This window comes from Schistocerca piceifrons, chromosome 2 (assembly GCF_021461385.2).
Source record: "Schistocerca piceifrons isolate TAMUIC-IGC-003096 chromosome 2, iqSchPice1.1, whole genome shotgun sequence".
NCBI classification, from domain to species: Eukaryota; Metazoa; Arthropoda; class Insecta; order Orthoptera; family Acrididae; genus Schistocerca; species Schistocerca piceifrons.
Window position 1 is genome coordinate 195106965 of NC_060139.1, and position 17360 is coordinate 195124324.

The 17360-nt window shown below is 40.9% G+C and overlaps 1 protein-coding gene across 1 annotated transcript in view; it reads right to left on the bottom strand.

Annotated features, from left to right (window-relative positions):
* Nucleotides 1-8764: 8764 nt before the first annotated feature.
* The window catches only part of LOC124775242 (TGF-beta-activated kinase 1 and MAP3K7-binding protein 3), a 526363-nt gene continuing 517767 nt past the window's right edge, over nucleotides 8765-17360 (bottom strand). Inside the window, exon 11 of the mRNA XM_047250080.1 lies at nucleotides 8765-9044. Coding sequence (XP_047106036.1) covers nucleotides 8809-9044 — 236 coding nt within the window. The 3' untranslated portion in view covers nucleotides 8765-8808. The remainder of the gene's footprint in view (nucleotides 9045-17360) is intronic.

Here is a 17360-nt window from a genome sequence, read left to right on the forward strand (position 1 = left end):
TTCTTGTTCTGTGTACAAGTGGATGTGTTTGTTAGGTTTCCTTGTGACTCCATTGTTCGATCTTGTTGTTCGTTCTGTCCTTCATTGGTCATGTCCGTCCTCTCCCGTTGTGGTGTTGTTCGCGGGCCTCTCCGCGGGTCCAACTGCGCTTTCTGTCATTTCAACCCCATGACCGTCCTGGTCACAGTTACAACAAATAGTTTTAAAAAAATCATGTGTATTTGCTTGAATTTTTAGTGCATTTCACATTATTTGACCACTTACTGTTTTTAATTAAATTTAATTATTAGAACAAACATATTTATATATCGACAAGTAAATGATGAAACGCGTAGTTTTCCTGAAAATGTCTGCCTATCTTGATTTGCGAAATCCCCTATACGTGCAATCTGATAAGGTGCCCGGAACTACTTTGCACCTCAACACTTTGAGCTGCAGACATATTTACATAAGAGACGTGTAAAACTTCTCATGCGATTTTCTCGGAATTGCCAGAGTAGTGTGCCTTACTACTTCCACATTATGTTGTTTCAATGGTCTATTAAAGGTGTACAAAGTTTGAAGTAAATCCGTGATCCCAGTGTCATGGTCTCTCCATGTAAGTGTTTTCACCAGTAAGGTGTTATCAGTTTTAACTCTCAAGGATTTGTTCAGAAGAGTTACTTTTTGTTTGTGTAACTTCCCACAAGTTGTATGTCAATTCATCCTCCAAGCTCAAAGCTAATTTTTCTATTAATGAATGGAAAGTCTTGCCATAACTTACCACTGGCTTATCATGTATCCTGACACACGCATAATTTTTGTCATGTGATATAATCACCAAGATATAGCTAAACATACTGGAAGCAGTCAGTACTTTGCCACAAATTACATAATGCGAACAAGGCACAATACTGTCAACATGCTGCATGCAAACTGAACTTCACTCAAAACCAAAAATATGGCGTTGCTTTCAAGGCTTTGTTTGAATAAGGTTTTAAAAATTGTTTCTTACATAAATTGAACTGTTAGAGCCTAATTTTTTGAGGTGGTGTGTATAATGTTAATATTTTCCAAATTTTGTGCAGTAATATGAGGGAACTTAGTCTAGCTTTATGAAAGAATGCACGCTATCATTTCAGTTGATTAGTTTAAAAAGAGAGAATAAGATGACTGCTACATAAGACTAAAATCTGGAACATTTCACTCTTTGTGGGCACCATAACATATTGTTACAAATATGGGCTGTGCCCAAAAAATAAGATAAAGCACTTATTCAGGTTTAGGTGTCCATATTCTTATAGTTTTCTATATTTACAGTGCATCAGTTTTGTGAAACAATGTTTTATATGATAAATGGTTCATAGAAATATGCAACAGGCAGCGGTATTCACACTAGGTTTCTAGCTCATGCTCTTTCTGTAGCAAAAGTAAATGTAGACACCCAAACACAGGTCCCACAGCTATGGTAAGACTTACTATTGACTAATGATTACTGAAAGCAGTTACCTGGACAGATGGAGTTAGGAAGGGGGGGGAGACAGAGAGAGAGAGAGAGAGAGAGAGAGAGAGAGAGAGAGAATGTCTGCATGAGTCATGAGTGGGGTCTTTCTCCCTTCCCCTCTGCTGCCCCCTTTTTTCATCCCCCTCTCCCCTGTCTATCTCTCGTGTGCTCTACCCTCCTTCCGTCTTGTTGCGCAGTCACTGAACACTGATTCCCCCACCGAAACACCTGCCTCACTTGATGCTGCATCATCCTTCGTGCTGTGTGTATCCTTCCCCACCCTGTCCCTACCTCCATCTGCCCAGGCAACTGCTTTCAGCAACTGATAAACAATAGTCAGTCTCACACTGCTAGAGTGTGCATTTGGGTGTCTATGCGGTTGTGTCTGCCCAGAATATCCATTGTTGTTTTTCATCTGGTAAATCTATTTTGACCATAACCACATTGCCAATCCATTGTTCGTTTGTAGTTTGACATTGTTTTCTATATGTGAACTGAAGTTTGGTACTTAAATGAGAAATCATTTGGTTCCCTCCTGCCAAAAGTGAAAGCACTGAAAATCTTAACATGATTCTACTTTTGACTCTGTTGCTATTATATTATAAATATCACATGATTGTTTCAGAATGAAGCACGCCAGTTGAATCACCAAGAAGTAGTGGAAGAAGACAAGCGCAACAACCTCCCAACCAATTGGGAAGCAAGGAAACGAAGAGCAGAGTGGATTTTAAATGATGAAAAGAAAAGAAGAGAGGCTGAAGAAGGTGTAAGTCACCCTATTTACCTCTAGGGTTTTTATTGGTATGTAGCGACAGGTGTATTTGTGGGTTTCCAGCTGAGCCGGTTTTATCTATGTACAGTACTGATTCAAAACCTTAATGTCCATTGTCTTGCAGTGAAAGCAAGCCAGGTCTCATCTACAGTGACAAAGGAGAGAGATTGTACTGCGTTGTAAGTCAGCACTGTACTTGAATTGCTCATTTGGCAGGTGGCTGCCAATCAAAGACAAGTATAGGAGTTAGACTGATTCAAACAAACAGTTTTCAAATGCCTCAGAATGCTCATATTATAGTTTTCTGTTTTATAGCATGCATTACCTATTTTGTATTTTTAATTTTGCACTGCAGATGGAACAAAATTGCAATTCCAAATCACTATTATTAAATCTTTAATGAGATTCTCATTAATTATGTTATGTCTTCTAAAATACATCCATTGTGTTTGTAGTTAATTTCCCCCAAATTTTTTTTGTGGGCTTTGTTAGTGGCATGACAGTTATTTCTCTAGAGGACCTGTGCAAGATACTTTGGATGAAAAAGTGCTGGAAGATAATGATCCACGGAGTTCTGAGTGTTAGTTATTGCACACTCGCAGATTTCTTTTCTTATTACTACATTTTGAGGAAAGTCTGGTTCATCTATAACTGTGTGAAACTATGTAACAGTAAGACTAGCATAACTGTCTATGTACACACACACACACACACACACACACACACACACACACACACACACACACACACACACATTAAAATTTTATGGCACATTGATCTCTCTCATTCCTGTGTTCCCTCCAGGTGCTCACACTGTCAGTAAAGTAGGTATTGATCCTTTAAGCATTCAGAAAATTACAGAAGTGCTGAGCAGAGATGTCAAGAGAACAAAATCTTCACACTGTTAAGAATACTCTCCTCTTCACATGTGAAGTGAAGTAAGGTACTACCACTCACTATTTTAGGAAATTCCTTTCTGTGCTCATATCACGAACAGGCTCAGACCAATTACATCAAAACTCTCAGGAAATACATGACAATCAGTCTTGGTCTGAAACTTAATCAGACTTTCTCAGGTAGTGACAAAATACATCCATCTGATTAACAGTTTTGTGCCATTCAACCTTGTGATTTTAGATCACAAGCATAGCTGTCTGCTGAAAAGTCACACATAACATTACATAGCAATTGTAATTGCACATATCTTTTTCAGTGGTGAGTCAAAAAATGAATAGGGACCAGACTTACTACCATGTATGTTCCTTTCAACCATTTACTTAGATGTCATACTACAAGAAAAGTGCACATACAAGATTCTCTTCATTTAATAATACATTGCTTAACTTCACTGTAAATAATACATGCTTAACTTCGCTGCACTTACGTTCTCTGTAGAGGCTAACCAACTTTTTTGTACTGTCATCTATTCTGCCAGTGACTATACTGTAAGTCATCAAGTTCTTGGGCCTGACCATAACTGTATCAAAACATCCAACTTCATACAACAATTAATAATACCTTCTCCTCATCATAATTCCACCACTCTCCCAGAGTGATTTAATTCCAATTTCTGTCATATGTATTCCATCTTGCCACCCACAAAGCACAGGATTGTTTACTCTCTAGTTTACCATGTTGAGGTTGTTATATTTGTGGTACAGTACACGACAGAGAATTGGCATAAGCAGTGTGTTGTTTTCATTCATTCATCATTAATTCATACATTGTATTCTATAAATCGCATCATTATGGAAAGCCTTCAGATATGTGAAATTAGTCAGGTTATAAATTAACTGCCAAAAGCATCTATGTCGAGCTAATTACCTATAGATTATGATTGCTTGTAATATGAGTCACAAGCTTGTATTAATTGATGAAAGCATATCATTTTCCATTTACGGCTGTAGAAGTTTTATTCTCTATTGCAATTTTGGCATTATGCCATTGTCAAGTAGAAATATTCAATGCCGTGCCATTGCACAGATATAAGTCAAAGTATGGTAGCCTAGTGAGGTTGTGTTGCTGTTATAGGCTGTTAATAGATAACACGTACATGTATCCACATTATTAGTAGTAACTATAACTCCAGTGCTGCCTTTGGCATTGCACGGGAACCAGTATCCTCAAAGGCAATTTGAATATCACCACATGACACTTGAACAATGTCTGAGGAGACATATAACATGAGTTGGGAGTGGCCTTGGAAAGAAACCTGAAAAAAAGAAGAAAAGAAAAAAAGTTGTTTGCATTTTAGTACTTCAGACTGGTTTGTCAGTATCTTCTGCTCACAGGACTGTGTACAAACTCAAACTGAAACCTTACACAAATCAAACAATGGAAACTCCAGGCAGGAATATCAACAGTGTCGGAAAAGACAAATTGCTGCTTACCTTAAAGAAGACAAGTCAAGTTGAAGAAGGCACAACTAAAAGACAGTCCCATAAAGCTTTCCCACAGCCTTCATCACAAAGGGGACACACACACACACACACACACACACACACACAAAAGCAAGCCCACCTCACACACACATGACCACCAACTCCGCATCTCAAGCCAGAATGCAGCATCACTTGGGATGCTAGCAGCAATCTAGAGGGGGAGGGATAGTAAGGTATGGGTGGGGGGTGGGGGGAGAGGCAAACACTGTCTGTTGGAGAGTATAGGGACTAGACTACCAACAGGCACAGCCTCAGTAGGTTGTGGGGAAAGGAGGTAAGGGGAAAAAGGAGAGGAGCAGGGAAACAAGTGGATGCATTGGCAGAGGGCTGCAAATAAACAGGGTGGGAGGTGAGAATGGTGAGGAGGTGATAGGACAGAGCAGGTGGAAACTGTTGGGTGGAGGGTGTGGGGATAGTATGTTACCGTAGGTTGAGGCCACGATAATTATGGGAGCAGAGAATATGTTGTAAGGACAGTGTCCATCTGTGTAGCTGAGAAAATCAGGTGGTGGAGGGAAGGATTCAGATAGCTCGGTTAGTGAAGCAGCCATTGAAATCAAGTGTGATATGTTCAGTTGCATGTTGTGCCACATGTAGTCTACTTTACTCTTGGCCACAGTTTGGCAGTGGCCAGTCATCCTGGTGAACAGCTGGTTAGTAGTCAAACCAAAATAAAAAGCTGTGCAGTGATTGCAATGGAGCTGACAAATGACATGGCTGCTTTGGCAGGTGGCCTAGCCCCTGATGGAGTAGGATAAACCTGTGGAAGGACTGGAATTGCAAGTGCTGGGTGAGTGGATAGGGCAGGTTTTGCACATGGGTCTTCCATGGTGATATGAACCACGTGGCAAGGGGTTGGTATTTGAAATTGCATAGGGATGGATTAGAATGTTGTGGAGGTTGAGTGGGCAATGGAACACCACTTTAGGGTAGATGGGGAGTATCTCAGGTAGGATGTCCCTCATTTCAGGGCACGATGATAGGTAATCAAAGCCCTGGCAAAGGATGTGGTGCAGTTGTTCCAGTCTGGGGCTCTACTGGCTGATTTAGGGGACACTCCTTTGTAGCTGGTTCATGGTGGTGGTGGGAGTATTTGGGCTGTGAGGGGAAATGGCATGCGAGATCTGTTTGCAGACTATATCTGGTAACAGTGCCTGTCTGTGGAGGCCTTGGTGGGACCCCTTAGCATACTGAGCAAGGGAGTTTTTGTCACTGCAAATACACTGTCCCTGGATGGCCAAGCTATATGGGAGGAATTTTTGGTGTGAAAGGGATGAAAGCTGTCATAATCCAGGTAATGTTGGTGGTTGGTGTGCTTTTCCAAAGGCCTCATCTTTAGCCCTACACCCAGATTTAACCACACTGGACTTGTCAAAGACTTACTCTCGTTATCCTGATCCCTGCAATGGAAGCACTTCTTTGCTGCCAATCCCTCCAAACAAAACCACCCTAATTTCAATAGTGAACTGTGCCTCGTCCAGTTCATACCACCATCCAACTGTGACCCCTTCCCCCATCCCACTTAATCTCCCTCTGATCACCTTGCAGGAATTCCTTACCTCCAACTTAGCTTAAAAATACTTCTCCAGGTCACTTCCTCAGAACACCAAACTTTCAGTAGAAGAAAGAACAGCTATACACAACCTCAAAACAAATCCTGACGTAATTATCCTACCTGCAGACAAAGGCTCCACCACTGTTGTTATGAACTGCAGTGACTACCTGGCTGAAGGCATCCATCAGTTATCTGATTCCTCCACCTATAAATTCTGCCAGAGTGATCCTGTCCCAGAAGTCCAACACAAACTCCAATCCCTGCTTAAAGCCTGAGGCCCTCCCCAGAACATCTCCCATGAATCCATTTCCCTCCTCACCCTTTTGACACCCCAAAATCCACAAACCCCACAGTCCTGGACACCCTACTGTGGCCTGTTATTGCACCCCCACTGAAAGAATTTCGGCCTTCATTGACATTTGTCCATAATCTAGTCTCCCACGTCAGAGACACCAACCAGTTCTTTTACCGACTCTCCACCATCCCCACCCCCTTACCTCCCTGATCCCTACTCACCACTGTTGACACCACCTCCCTATACACCAACATCCCTCATACCCATGGTCCTACTGGTATTGAATACTATCTTTCCCACTATCCTTCAGACTCCAAACCTACTACCTTATTCCTCATACCCCTTGCTAACTTTAACCTAATCCACAACTACTTCTCATTTGAAGGGAAGGTATATAAACAAAACTGCAACACAGCTATGGGAACCCACATAACGCCCTCCTTTGACAACCTTTTTATGGACCATCTAGAGGAGACCTTCCTAGCCTCCCAAAAGACCAAACCCCTATTCTGGTTCAGGTTCAAAGATGACATCTTCATGATCTGGTCTCAGGGCCAAGACACCCTATCTTTGTTCCTTCACAGCCTCAACACATCCTCTTCCATCTGCTTCACATGGTCCTCCTCAACCCAGTGGGTCACATTCCTAAATGTTTTCTCCTTTCTATTGGCTCCATCCACACCTTTGTCCGCATTAAACCCACCAACCACCAACAGTATCTGCATTTTGACAGCTGTCATCCGTTTCACAGCAAAAAATCCATCCCATATGGCCTGGCCACCCTGGGATGGCATATTTGCAGTGACAAAAACTCCCTTGCTCAGTATGCTGAGGGTCTCATTGAGGCCTTCACAGACAGGCACTATCCCTCATACGTAGTCCGCAGACAGAACTCCCGTGCTATTTCCCCTTGCACCCCAAATCTTCGCACCACCCCCAAAAGCCAGCCACAAAAGTGGTCCCCTTCATGTACCACCCCAGAATGGAACAACTGAACCACATCCTTTGTCAGGGCTTTGATTACCTATCATCATACCCTGAAATGAGGGGCATCCTACCCAAGATTCTTCCCACCCCTCCTAAAGTGGTATTCTGTCACCCACCCAACCTCCACAACATCATAGTCCATCTCTATACCATTCCCAGTACCAACCCCCTGCCACAAGAGTCATATCCCTGTGGAAGACCAAGGTGCAAAACCTGCCCTATCCACCCACCCAGCACTTGCTATTCCTGTCTTTTCAGAGGTTTATCCTACCCCATCAGGGGCCAGGCCACCTGTGAATGCAGCCATGTCATTTACCAGCCCTTCTGCAATCACTACACACCTTTTTATATTGGTATGACTACCAACCAGTTGTCCACCATGATGAATGGCCACTGCCAAACTGTGGCCAAGAGTAAAGTAGACCACATGTGGCACAACGTGCAGCTGAACATAACACACTTGATTTCAGTGACTGCTTCACTTCCCTCCACCACCAGCTTTTCTGAACTATGTAAATGGGAGTTATCGTTACAACACATTCTCTGCTCCCATAATTATCCCAGCCTCAACCTATGGTAGCATACTGTCCCCACACCCTCCACCCAACAGTTTCCACCCACACTGTCAACATCTCCTCACCATTCTCATCTCCTACCCTGCTTATTTGCAGCTCTCTGCCAATGCATCCAGCTGTCCTTTTCCCCGCTCCTCTCCTTTTTTTTTCCTTACCTCCCTGCTGCACAAACTCCTGACAATGTACCTGTTGGCAGTCTAGTCACTGCAGACCTCCAACAGACAGTGTTTATCTCTCTCCCCACCCGTACACTACTATCCCTTCCCCTTTCCCACCACCTCCATATTGTTGCTTGCGCAACACATGTGATGTTGCGTTCCGACGGGTGTGGGTGGTCTTTACTGACGAAGGCTGTGCCCAAAAGCTTTATGTGATTGTCTTTTAGTTGTACCTGTCTGCAACTTGACATGGCTTCTTTACAGTAAGTAGCAATCTGTCATTCCCTACATTGATGAAATCTTACACAGTAGTGATAGTGACAAATGTGGATGTTGTTGCTCAACACCATTACTTCTAATGGCTGTTGCTGTCAGTCCTTGATGGAGAGATTAAGCCTGAAGTATTAGTTTTTTTCTGATGAAAAGTGTTAACATTTATTGGGGTATGTGAGCTCACAGAGCAATAAACACTGGAATTCTGAAAATCCTCATGAGTTCATGAGCATCAGCAGGAGTGTAGTTTCCAATTAACACAATCCGAATTACATGCACCAAAATTGTGGCGCCCTCAAATATTCTAAGTTCGGAGTTGGCGTCGCTGCGCGGGGGCCTCTCGGTGGGCCGCGGCCTGGTAGCAACCACGTGGTGCCGAACGTTAGCTGAGCATCAGGTGTAGCCCCAGCGTGTGATCCGGCCGCGTGGCTGGGATTTCCATGGTGATGCTGTGTCGATGAAGGAGACATGGCAGGAGTGCCAAAGATGGCGGACTTTGTGACACCTAAATGGCAGATATTTCACAGTTCATATAGCAATTAATAGTAGCCAGATGAATCATGATACCTAAAAAAGAAACATGTACATCACTATTATTTGCACGACGATTCTGATGGTGTAATCAGAGTTTCAATATCTTTATTAGTTTAAAGTTTAGTATCTAAATGTAAATTATACAAGTAACACCCAGCAACGAATTTCCAAAATCTAAGTGCTTCATCTGATTTCATCGATTGGCATGTCTTTATAAAGCTATTAGTGTAAACCTAAATTGGTTTGAATTACAGGCATGTAATTTCAATAGTGCATGAGTTATTGGAGGTCAAAGTGGCTGGTTACTATCTTCTGCGTCAGGCCATAAGTACTCCACAGTTACACGAAAAAACGGTAGCAGCACGCTTATAAATATATTTATGGATATAATAGAGGGAAACATTCCACGTGGGGAAAATATATCTAAAAACAAAGACTTGCCAAACGAAAGCGCTGGCAGGTCGATAGACACACAAACATACACACAAAACTCAAGCTTTTGCAACCAACGGTTGCTTCATCAGGAAAGAGGGAAAGAGAGGGAAAGACGAAAGGATGTGGGTTTTAAGGGAGAGGGTAAGGAGTCATTCCAATCCCGGGAGTGGAAAGACTTACCTTAGGGGAAAAAAGGACAGGTATACACTCGCACACGCATACCCATATCCATCCGCACATACACAGACACAAGCAGACATTTGTAAAGGCCATTTGCGAAAGCTTGAATTTTGTTTGTATGTTGGTGTTTGTTTGTGTGTGTATCGACCTGCCAGCGCTTTCGTTTGGTAAGTCACATCATCTTTGTTTTTAGATATATAAATATATTGATTCATTTATGTCTTTGTTTATATCCGGTATGTACTATTCACAAAGAAATTGGTTAAATATTTGCTGTGTTTTAGAAAGCACAGAGACATTAGGCTACTGGCCTACTTTTGCTTGCTATTCCTTTGATATATGTTTATTTAATTTGTTTATGTACTTAATAATGTGTGTTAGAGCGTGTTTATGGTCCAGCTGTAGAAATATTTAATTTAATTCAAGTTATTTAAATGTAAATTCAGTATTTTGATTGTGTTTCTTTATGTTTGTGAGTGTGCGTTGGCTTGAAGACATGGTGAGAGCACTCTAGCCAGTCACAGTGCTCGTTACTACAGCAGGCGACTACTGAAATGGAGAGAGGACAGGAGAGAGTACTGGACAGGATGGCACAGGACACGGGAGGGGCTGCACGCGACGGACGTACGGTCGCAGGAAAGACTTTGAGAGTGTGGAGTGGTTTGCACATGATTGCAGGAGATAGAAATACTTCGGAGTGCCAACTTGTGAACGTGTGAGATTTCTGTGAATACAGGAGATAGAAATACTTCGGAGTGCCAACTTGTGAACATGTGAGATTTCCACAGTTTCAACAGTGAAGACTTAGTATGCGTTTAGAGGTGAATGTCTCGCGAGCTATGTTGTTGTTCATAACGAATTACGTGAAGTAGGAATCTATTGTTTCCCTGTTATTCAACTTATATTTTATTTAATAGCTGGGCCATCGACACCAATAAGTGTTTTGCAGAAATGCACCGCATTCTCAACAGTGCTTCTACTACCGTACTAATCATTTAAAGCTGTTAAGATAGTACCTGCAGATTTTATTTAATTGCAATCTTTCATTTATAAATTTCTATGTAACATTCGCAATTGCTGAGTGATAGGAACCTTCGGCCATTCGATTCATGTGTGTATTCATATTATATACTGTAGGCTCAGCAGTATTTGGCTTGTAACGTGGCAACTATGTATCCCAGCCCCTAGACAACGAAACCAGCCAAAACTTTTAATAATTCAGCTCTGAGTCTGAGGCTACGTATTTGAGGGCCCTCACTACCAGTTCACATTTATTGTGAAGGCCCGCAAGACATACAGTTATTTCTTGCTGGGCAGAGCAAGAACACACACTGCTGATTTGTCTATGACAGTGTGCATTATTGTTAACAGTATTTTAGAATCCCAAGTCATTCTAATTAATTATAGAAGCCATTGCCAATAAGGTGACTCTATTATATAGCTTTGAATATCAACTGGTTTCAAACATTTTAAATACACTCTTGTTATTAATGATAAATACTAGTAGACACTACAAGTTTTGGCAGAAGATTGTAAGCCTCCCATTGTCCTCTAAGAGGCTTCTGCAGGGTGTTCATTTATCAACGTTCCATACTATTCATACTGCACGCTTCTGTAGAATGAATTCTTAGTTGCACTGCCTCAGAAGATTAAGGCTGTTTTGCCTAGAGCCAGTTTAAGCGGATAAGGGTGGGATAAGTTAGTTAGAAAGTCAGATGCAATTTATATACGCAAGAACGCTCTCTCCTCTCTCTCTCTCTCTCTCTCTCTCTCTCTCTCTCTCTCTCTCTCTCTCTCTCTCTCCATCCACCCTCCTCCCTCCTATGTGTCACACACCTAGTGAGGTGCTCAGAGCCACTTAGAAGCTTGTGCAACAGAAAAGTAGTATTTCATAATAAATCCTTTATAATAGTAAGTATATACCGATCACCGTCAGGAAATTTTAATCTCTTCATAAAAAATCTTGAATCTCTGTTGTCCATCTCACAGTAAAAAAACAAGGAAATAGTGGTTACTGGCGATTTTAATGTGGATTTATTGAAAAGCTCTCTCAGTGAACAATTATTGCAGTCAGTAACACTATCATTCAATTTAGTTCCTACTGTGAATTTTGCAACTAGGATATGTAAATGGTCTGAGACTGCTATTGATAAGATCTTTGTATACAAATCTGGGGGAAAAGAAGTGATCATGACATGCAGCATCTTGTGTCAAATGTTGCAGCTTGTCAGGATAAAAGGTCTATTAAATCTGAGTATGGGAGGGTAGTAAATCAGTCAAAAATATTGAGAAATTCAGGATATTGCTCGAAGACATGAACTGGATAGATGTTTTCAGTACTTCCGATTCAAATGGAAAATACAAAGCATTCATTAATAAAGTTACTTCCACTTTTGAAAATTGTTTTCCCCTAGGGGTAACTCAGATCCCGCAGAAATAAAAAAAAATAATAATAAACCATGGATTACACAAGGAATAAACATGTCATGTGGGACAAAAAGGAGACTGCATCTACTATCTAGGAACAGCTCTGGTGTTAGCATTGTAATGCATTACAAAGAATACTGCAAAATATTGAAGCAAGTAATTCAGAAATTTAAGCAGCTTTATTATGAGAGAAAGATAATTACATCAGGCAACAAAATAAAAACTGTATGGGATATAGTGAAGAGAGAGACAGGTGGGGTCAAAAAGGGAGAGGAACAGATAGCTCTAAAAATAAGTGAGACTTTGGTAAGAAGTGCATGTAGTGTTGCAAACCTCTTAAACAAGTACTTCATTTCCGTTACTGACAGCTTGGAGTTACCAGGTTTGGTGAACAGTGCAATGGGGTATCTGAGACCAGTTTTTAAAAATAGCTTCAGTAAAATGTAATTGACATTCACATCCTCCAAAGAAAAAGCACCCATCATAAAATCTTTAAAGTCTGAGTGTTCTAGTGGGTATGATAACATATCAACAAAGTTAATCAAAGAGTGCTTACACGAGTTGTGAGTTCTGTTTTAAGTTATTTGAGTAATCAATCTCTTATCAACAGAACATTTCCAGACTGACTAAAATATGCCGAAGTAAAGCCTCTTTACAAGAAGGGGGATACAGAGATACCATCAAACTATCAACCGGTTCCACTTTTGCCAGATTTCTCAAAAATATTTGAAAAGGTTGTGTTCAAGTGTCTCCTTCAGCATCTGGCTGCAAACAATATATTGTCCAAGTCACTGTTTGGGTTTCTTAAGGGTTCTGATATAGAGAAAGCTATTTACATGTATAGTGAGAGTTTAATTAATTCATATGATAATTTAGGGGCTACTGGCATTTTCTGTGACCTGTCAAAAGCCTGTGACTGTGTGAACCACAGCATTCTCTTAAGTAAATCTGAATATTATGGTTTCACCGGCAGTGCTGTGAAATGGTTTGAGTCTTATCTAACCAAGAGGAAACAAAGGGTGTTGTGAAATACCTGTGAAGTAAGCAGTCAGTTTTCATCTGATTGGGAATTAATCACGTGTGGGGTTCCTCAAGGTTCCATATTGGGTCCGTTGCTTTTTCTTGTGTACATTAATGACATCTTGCCTATTACATTGTCAGATGCTAAGTTCGTTTTGTTTGCAGATCATACAAACATTGCAATAAGTAGCAAGTCAAGTACAGATTTTGAAATAGCTGCTGACCAAATTTTCACTGACTTCAGTTAATTGGTTAAAGCTAATTCAGTGTCATTAAACTTTGAAAGGACCCACTAATGCAGTTCATAACCTGTAAGAGATTTTCTTCCAGTATGTGTATAACACATGAAGACATGCAGATCAAAGAGGTTGACAGTGTTAAATTTCTGGGATTATAACTTGATAATAAATTCAGTAGGGAAGGGCATACCAAAGAATTGCTGAAGCACCAAAACAAGTCTGTGTGTGCAGTGAGAATGATGTCAGATGTAGGAGACATAAATATAAAAAACCTGCATACTTTGCTTACTTTCATTCTATTATGTCGTATGGGACCATATTCTGGTGTAACTCATCAAACCGAGCAAAGGTTTTTAGCATGTAAAAGCATGTAATAAGAAACATTTGTGGTGTAAATTCAAGAACAACATGTAGAAACTTGTTGAAGGAACTTTGTAATCTAACCACTACTTCTTAGTATATTTATTCCTTAATGAAATTTGTTGCAAGCAATATCTCTCTGTTTCCAACAAATAGCTCAATACATAGTATCAATACTAGGAATAAGAACAATCTACATAAAGAAGTAAAATCACTTACCTTGGTCCAGAAAGGGATCCAATATTCAGGAACACACATTTTCAATAAAGTGCCAGCAACCACTAAAAATTTGGTTCCAGATAAAACACGGTTTAAACAGAGTTTGAAAGACTTGTTGATAGGCGACTCCTTCTACTCTATGGATGAATATCGTAACAGGGTCTGTTAGAACAGCTTAAGTAAAAATGTCAGTTAGATTTCAATTTTGACTGCACTCTGTCAGAACAGTCAAACTTAGGTATTTTGTGTGTGGTAAATATATTAAAAATGCATAACAGCATTCCATTCTGACAGTGTATCAATTCTGTAAATATTAGCATTTCCTGTTTACTGTAATGTATTCATCTATTTGACAATCTCCTCACAAATGACCAGGGTAGTAAGTATTATATTCAAATGTTTTATGTTATACTTTCTGACATGTTCCACACCCACATCATCATCTCATTTTTTGGGACTGTGGAACGAAAACTTAATATAATCTGTTACAAGTGTAAGGACTCTAAACTTTTATTTGGGTGTAGTAGGGTTAAAACCCCTTTTTTTGTTTCCAGAAATTTTTAAATGCTGGGATTCTCCCTTTGAAGGCCCTGTCAGATTTCCTGCCACTTCGTCAGTCATTAATGATATCAATGAAATGTTAATCGTAAATTATCTTTTCTCTTTATCTCACTCATCTTACTTTTTCTCCTGTATCCCTGATGTCACATGCAGTATGGTTTAAATTGATTGACATCTGATGTTTAAGGTCTGAAATTGTGATGTCACAAAAGGTCTTACCTGCTGGCTATGCTGCAGTGTTCCAATCTCTGCAGCCATAGAAAGTAACTTTAAAGTCTATCTCCAACAATAATCATGTCAAGATTCTGAAATTCATATAGGGTGTAGCCCTTCTTTAGATTACTTCCCTTACACATTTTAAGACAGTTAAAAGTAAATGTTATATGAATTTCCAACAGCAACAGCTAACTTAGACTGGCAGTCACAGTTCTTTTCAGAGGAAAGTGACAAACAATGGGAGCTGTCAATGCCAGGCTCACATTGATGTATTGCTAGTGGGAGCTGTCCTGCCCACTAGCTGTCATATGTCAAATATTTTGAAGCGAACCATAGTTGCTTTATACTCCACTCTATCATCTTGGTAGTGATTTTGCCACCTGGCTTGACTGCCTAGGCAAACACAGAGTGGGCATGAGGAATGAAAATCGTCTACAGATGCTTGAATTTTGTGCAAAGTATCAGTTGTTTTTCACCAATACATACTTTAAAGGCAAGCTGAACCACAAGGTTTCCTGGATGCACCCCGACTCAAAACATTGGCACCAATTAGATCTTATTTTAACCAAAAGGAAAGATCTGCATTACTTTCTTCATACACGTTCTTTCCTTAGTGCAGACTGTGACACGGATCATGCACTAGTAGCGACAAAAGTTCACTTTGTGACTAAGAAGTTCCATCCTGCCAGAACACCTTGCAAAACAAAAATTAATCTTTGCCAAACAAGAAACACTGCTGCAGTAGAAGTATTTAGTGATGAGATACGAAAAGAGATGGATTCCTGGAACCCAGCCGCTCCTATTTCAGAAGACTGGCAGAAGATAAAATCGCTTCTTACTGGTACGGCTGGAAATGTGTTTGGTAATCTGGAAGCAAAATCACAGGATTGGTTCATCGAGAACAAAGATCTCCTGAAACCTCTCCTTGAGGCTAAGTGTCAGGCCACTGTCATCTGGCATAAAAACCAAAGCAATTCTTACACGCAGAGAGCTAAGCAAAGCAAAGGCAGTTGTGCAACGCACTGTCCGCGACTGCATCAGTTCCTATTGGGAGCAACTTTGCACTGGCATACAGGAGTGTTTCAATGCTTTCAACATTGGCAGTGTTTACTCAGGCATCAAAAGGGCCATTGAACCCATTCCAAAGAAGAGCGTAGCACTCAAGGAAATAGATGGAAAAGTCATCACAGATCAAAATCGTCAATTGCACTGTTGGTTAGAACATTACTCCAGCCTCTAATTACATTCCATCGACATTAGTCCAAATGCAATGGATGAAATTCCTCAGACGACACCTTACCGTGACTAGACTGAGTGAGGTGATGCAGTGGCTAGCACAGTGGACTCACATTTAGGAAGACAATGGTTCAATCCCGCATCCGGCCATCTTGATTTCGGTTTTCCCGGATTTCCCTAAATCGCTCCAGGCAAATTCCGGAATGGTTCCTTTGAAAGGGCACGGCCGACTTCCTTCCCCGTCCTTTCCTAATCCAATGAGACTAATGACCTCGCTGTCTGGTCTCCTCCCCCAAACAACCCAACCCCCCTTATGATGACTTGGATGCCATGCCTACTGTGGAGGAGCTTCAAATAGCAATTGCACAGCTCAAACGTGGGAAGTGCCCTGGCAAAGACAACCTCTCCACAGAAATTGTAAAACTTAAGCCAGTTTTTCCACTGCTTTTCAACCTCTTACTGAAATGTTGGGCTGAGGGTACTGTCCTGCAAGACATGCACGATGTCAATGTTGTTACTTTATACAAAGATAAAGGTGATTGTGGTGATTGCAACTGTCACTGTGGAATCTTACTTTTGAGTATATCTGGAAAAACATTTTCCCATGTGGTGTTGGGCAGACTTCAGAAGCTTGCCGAGTGCATATTCCCTGAGTAACAATGTGGGTTTCATCCCCAACGATCTACAGTTGATATGATTTTCACACTCTGGCAAATTCAGGAAAAGTGCCGCGAGCAGGAAACCCCTCTGTTAATTGTCTTTATTGACATAAACAAGGCTTTCAACAAATTTAATAGAGAAGGACTGTATGCAGTTCTTTTGAAGATAGGGTGCCCTCCAAAGCTCTTAAAGATGATCAAGGCTTTTCATGAAGATATGGAAGGTGCTGTGGTCTTCGACTGAATCGCATCTGACCCATTAGCAGTGAAAAGAGAGCTTCCTGAAGGCTTTGAATTGGCTCCCACTCTGTTCAATTTTTTTTTCTCAGCACTCCTCAAAATTGCTTTTGGTGAAACTAACCTGGGCATTCATCTGTATACCAGAGCTGATGGCCAGCTCTACAACATTTCTCTGCTCAGATCCAAGTGCTTCTGAGAAGACTTGCTTGTAAATAGCCTTTTATTTGCTGACGATGCTGCAATTGTAACGCATAATCAAGGCAATCTGCCAGAGCTTGTAGATAAATTCCCTACTGCATGCGAGCTCTTCTCCATGTCTATAAACATAAAGAAGACAGTTGTCATGGCACAAGGATACACTGATCCGCCTGTCATCAAACTGGATGGCTCCTTGTTGAAGATAGTCGATAAATTCTGCTATCTTGGTTCAATAATGACAGAAGATCTCTCCCTGGATGACGAGATAAGTGCAAGAATAGGAAAGGCTGCCAGCAC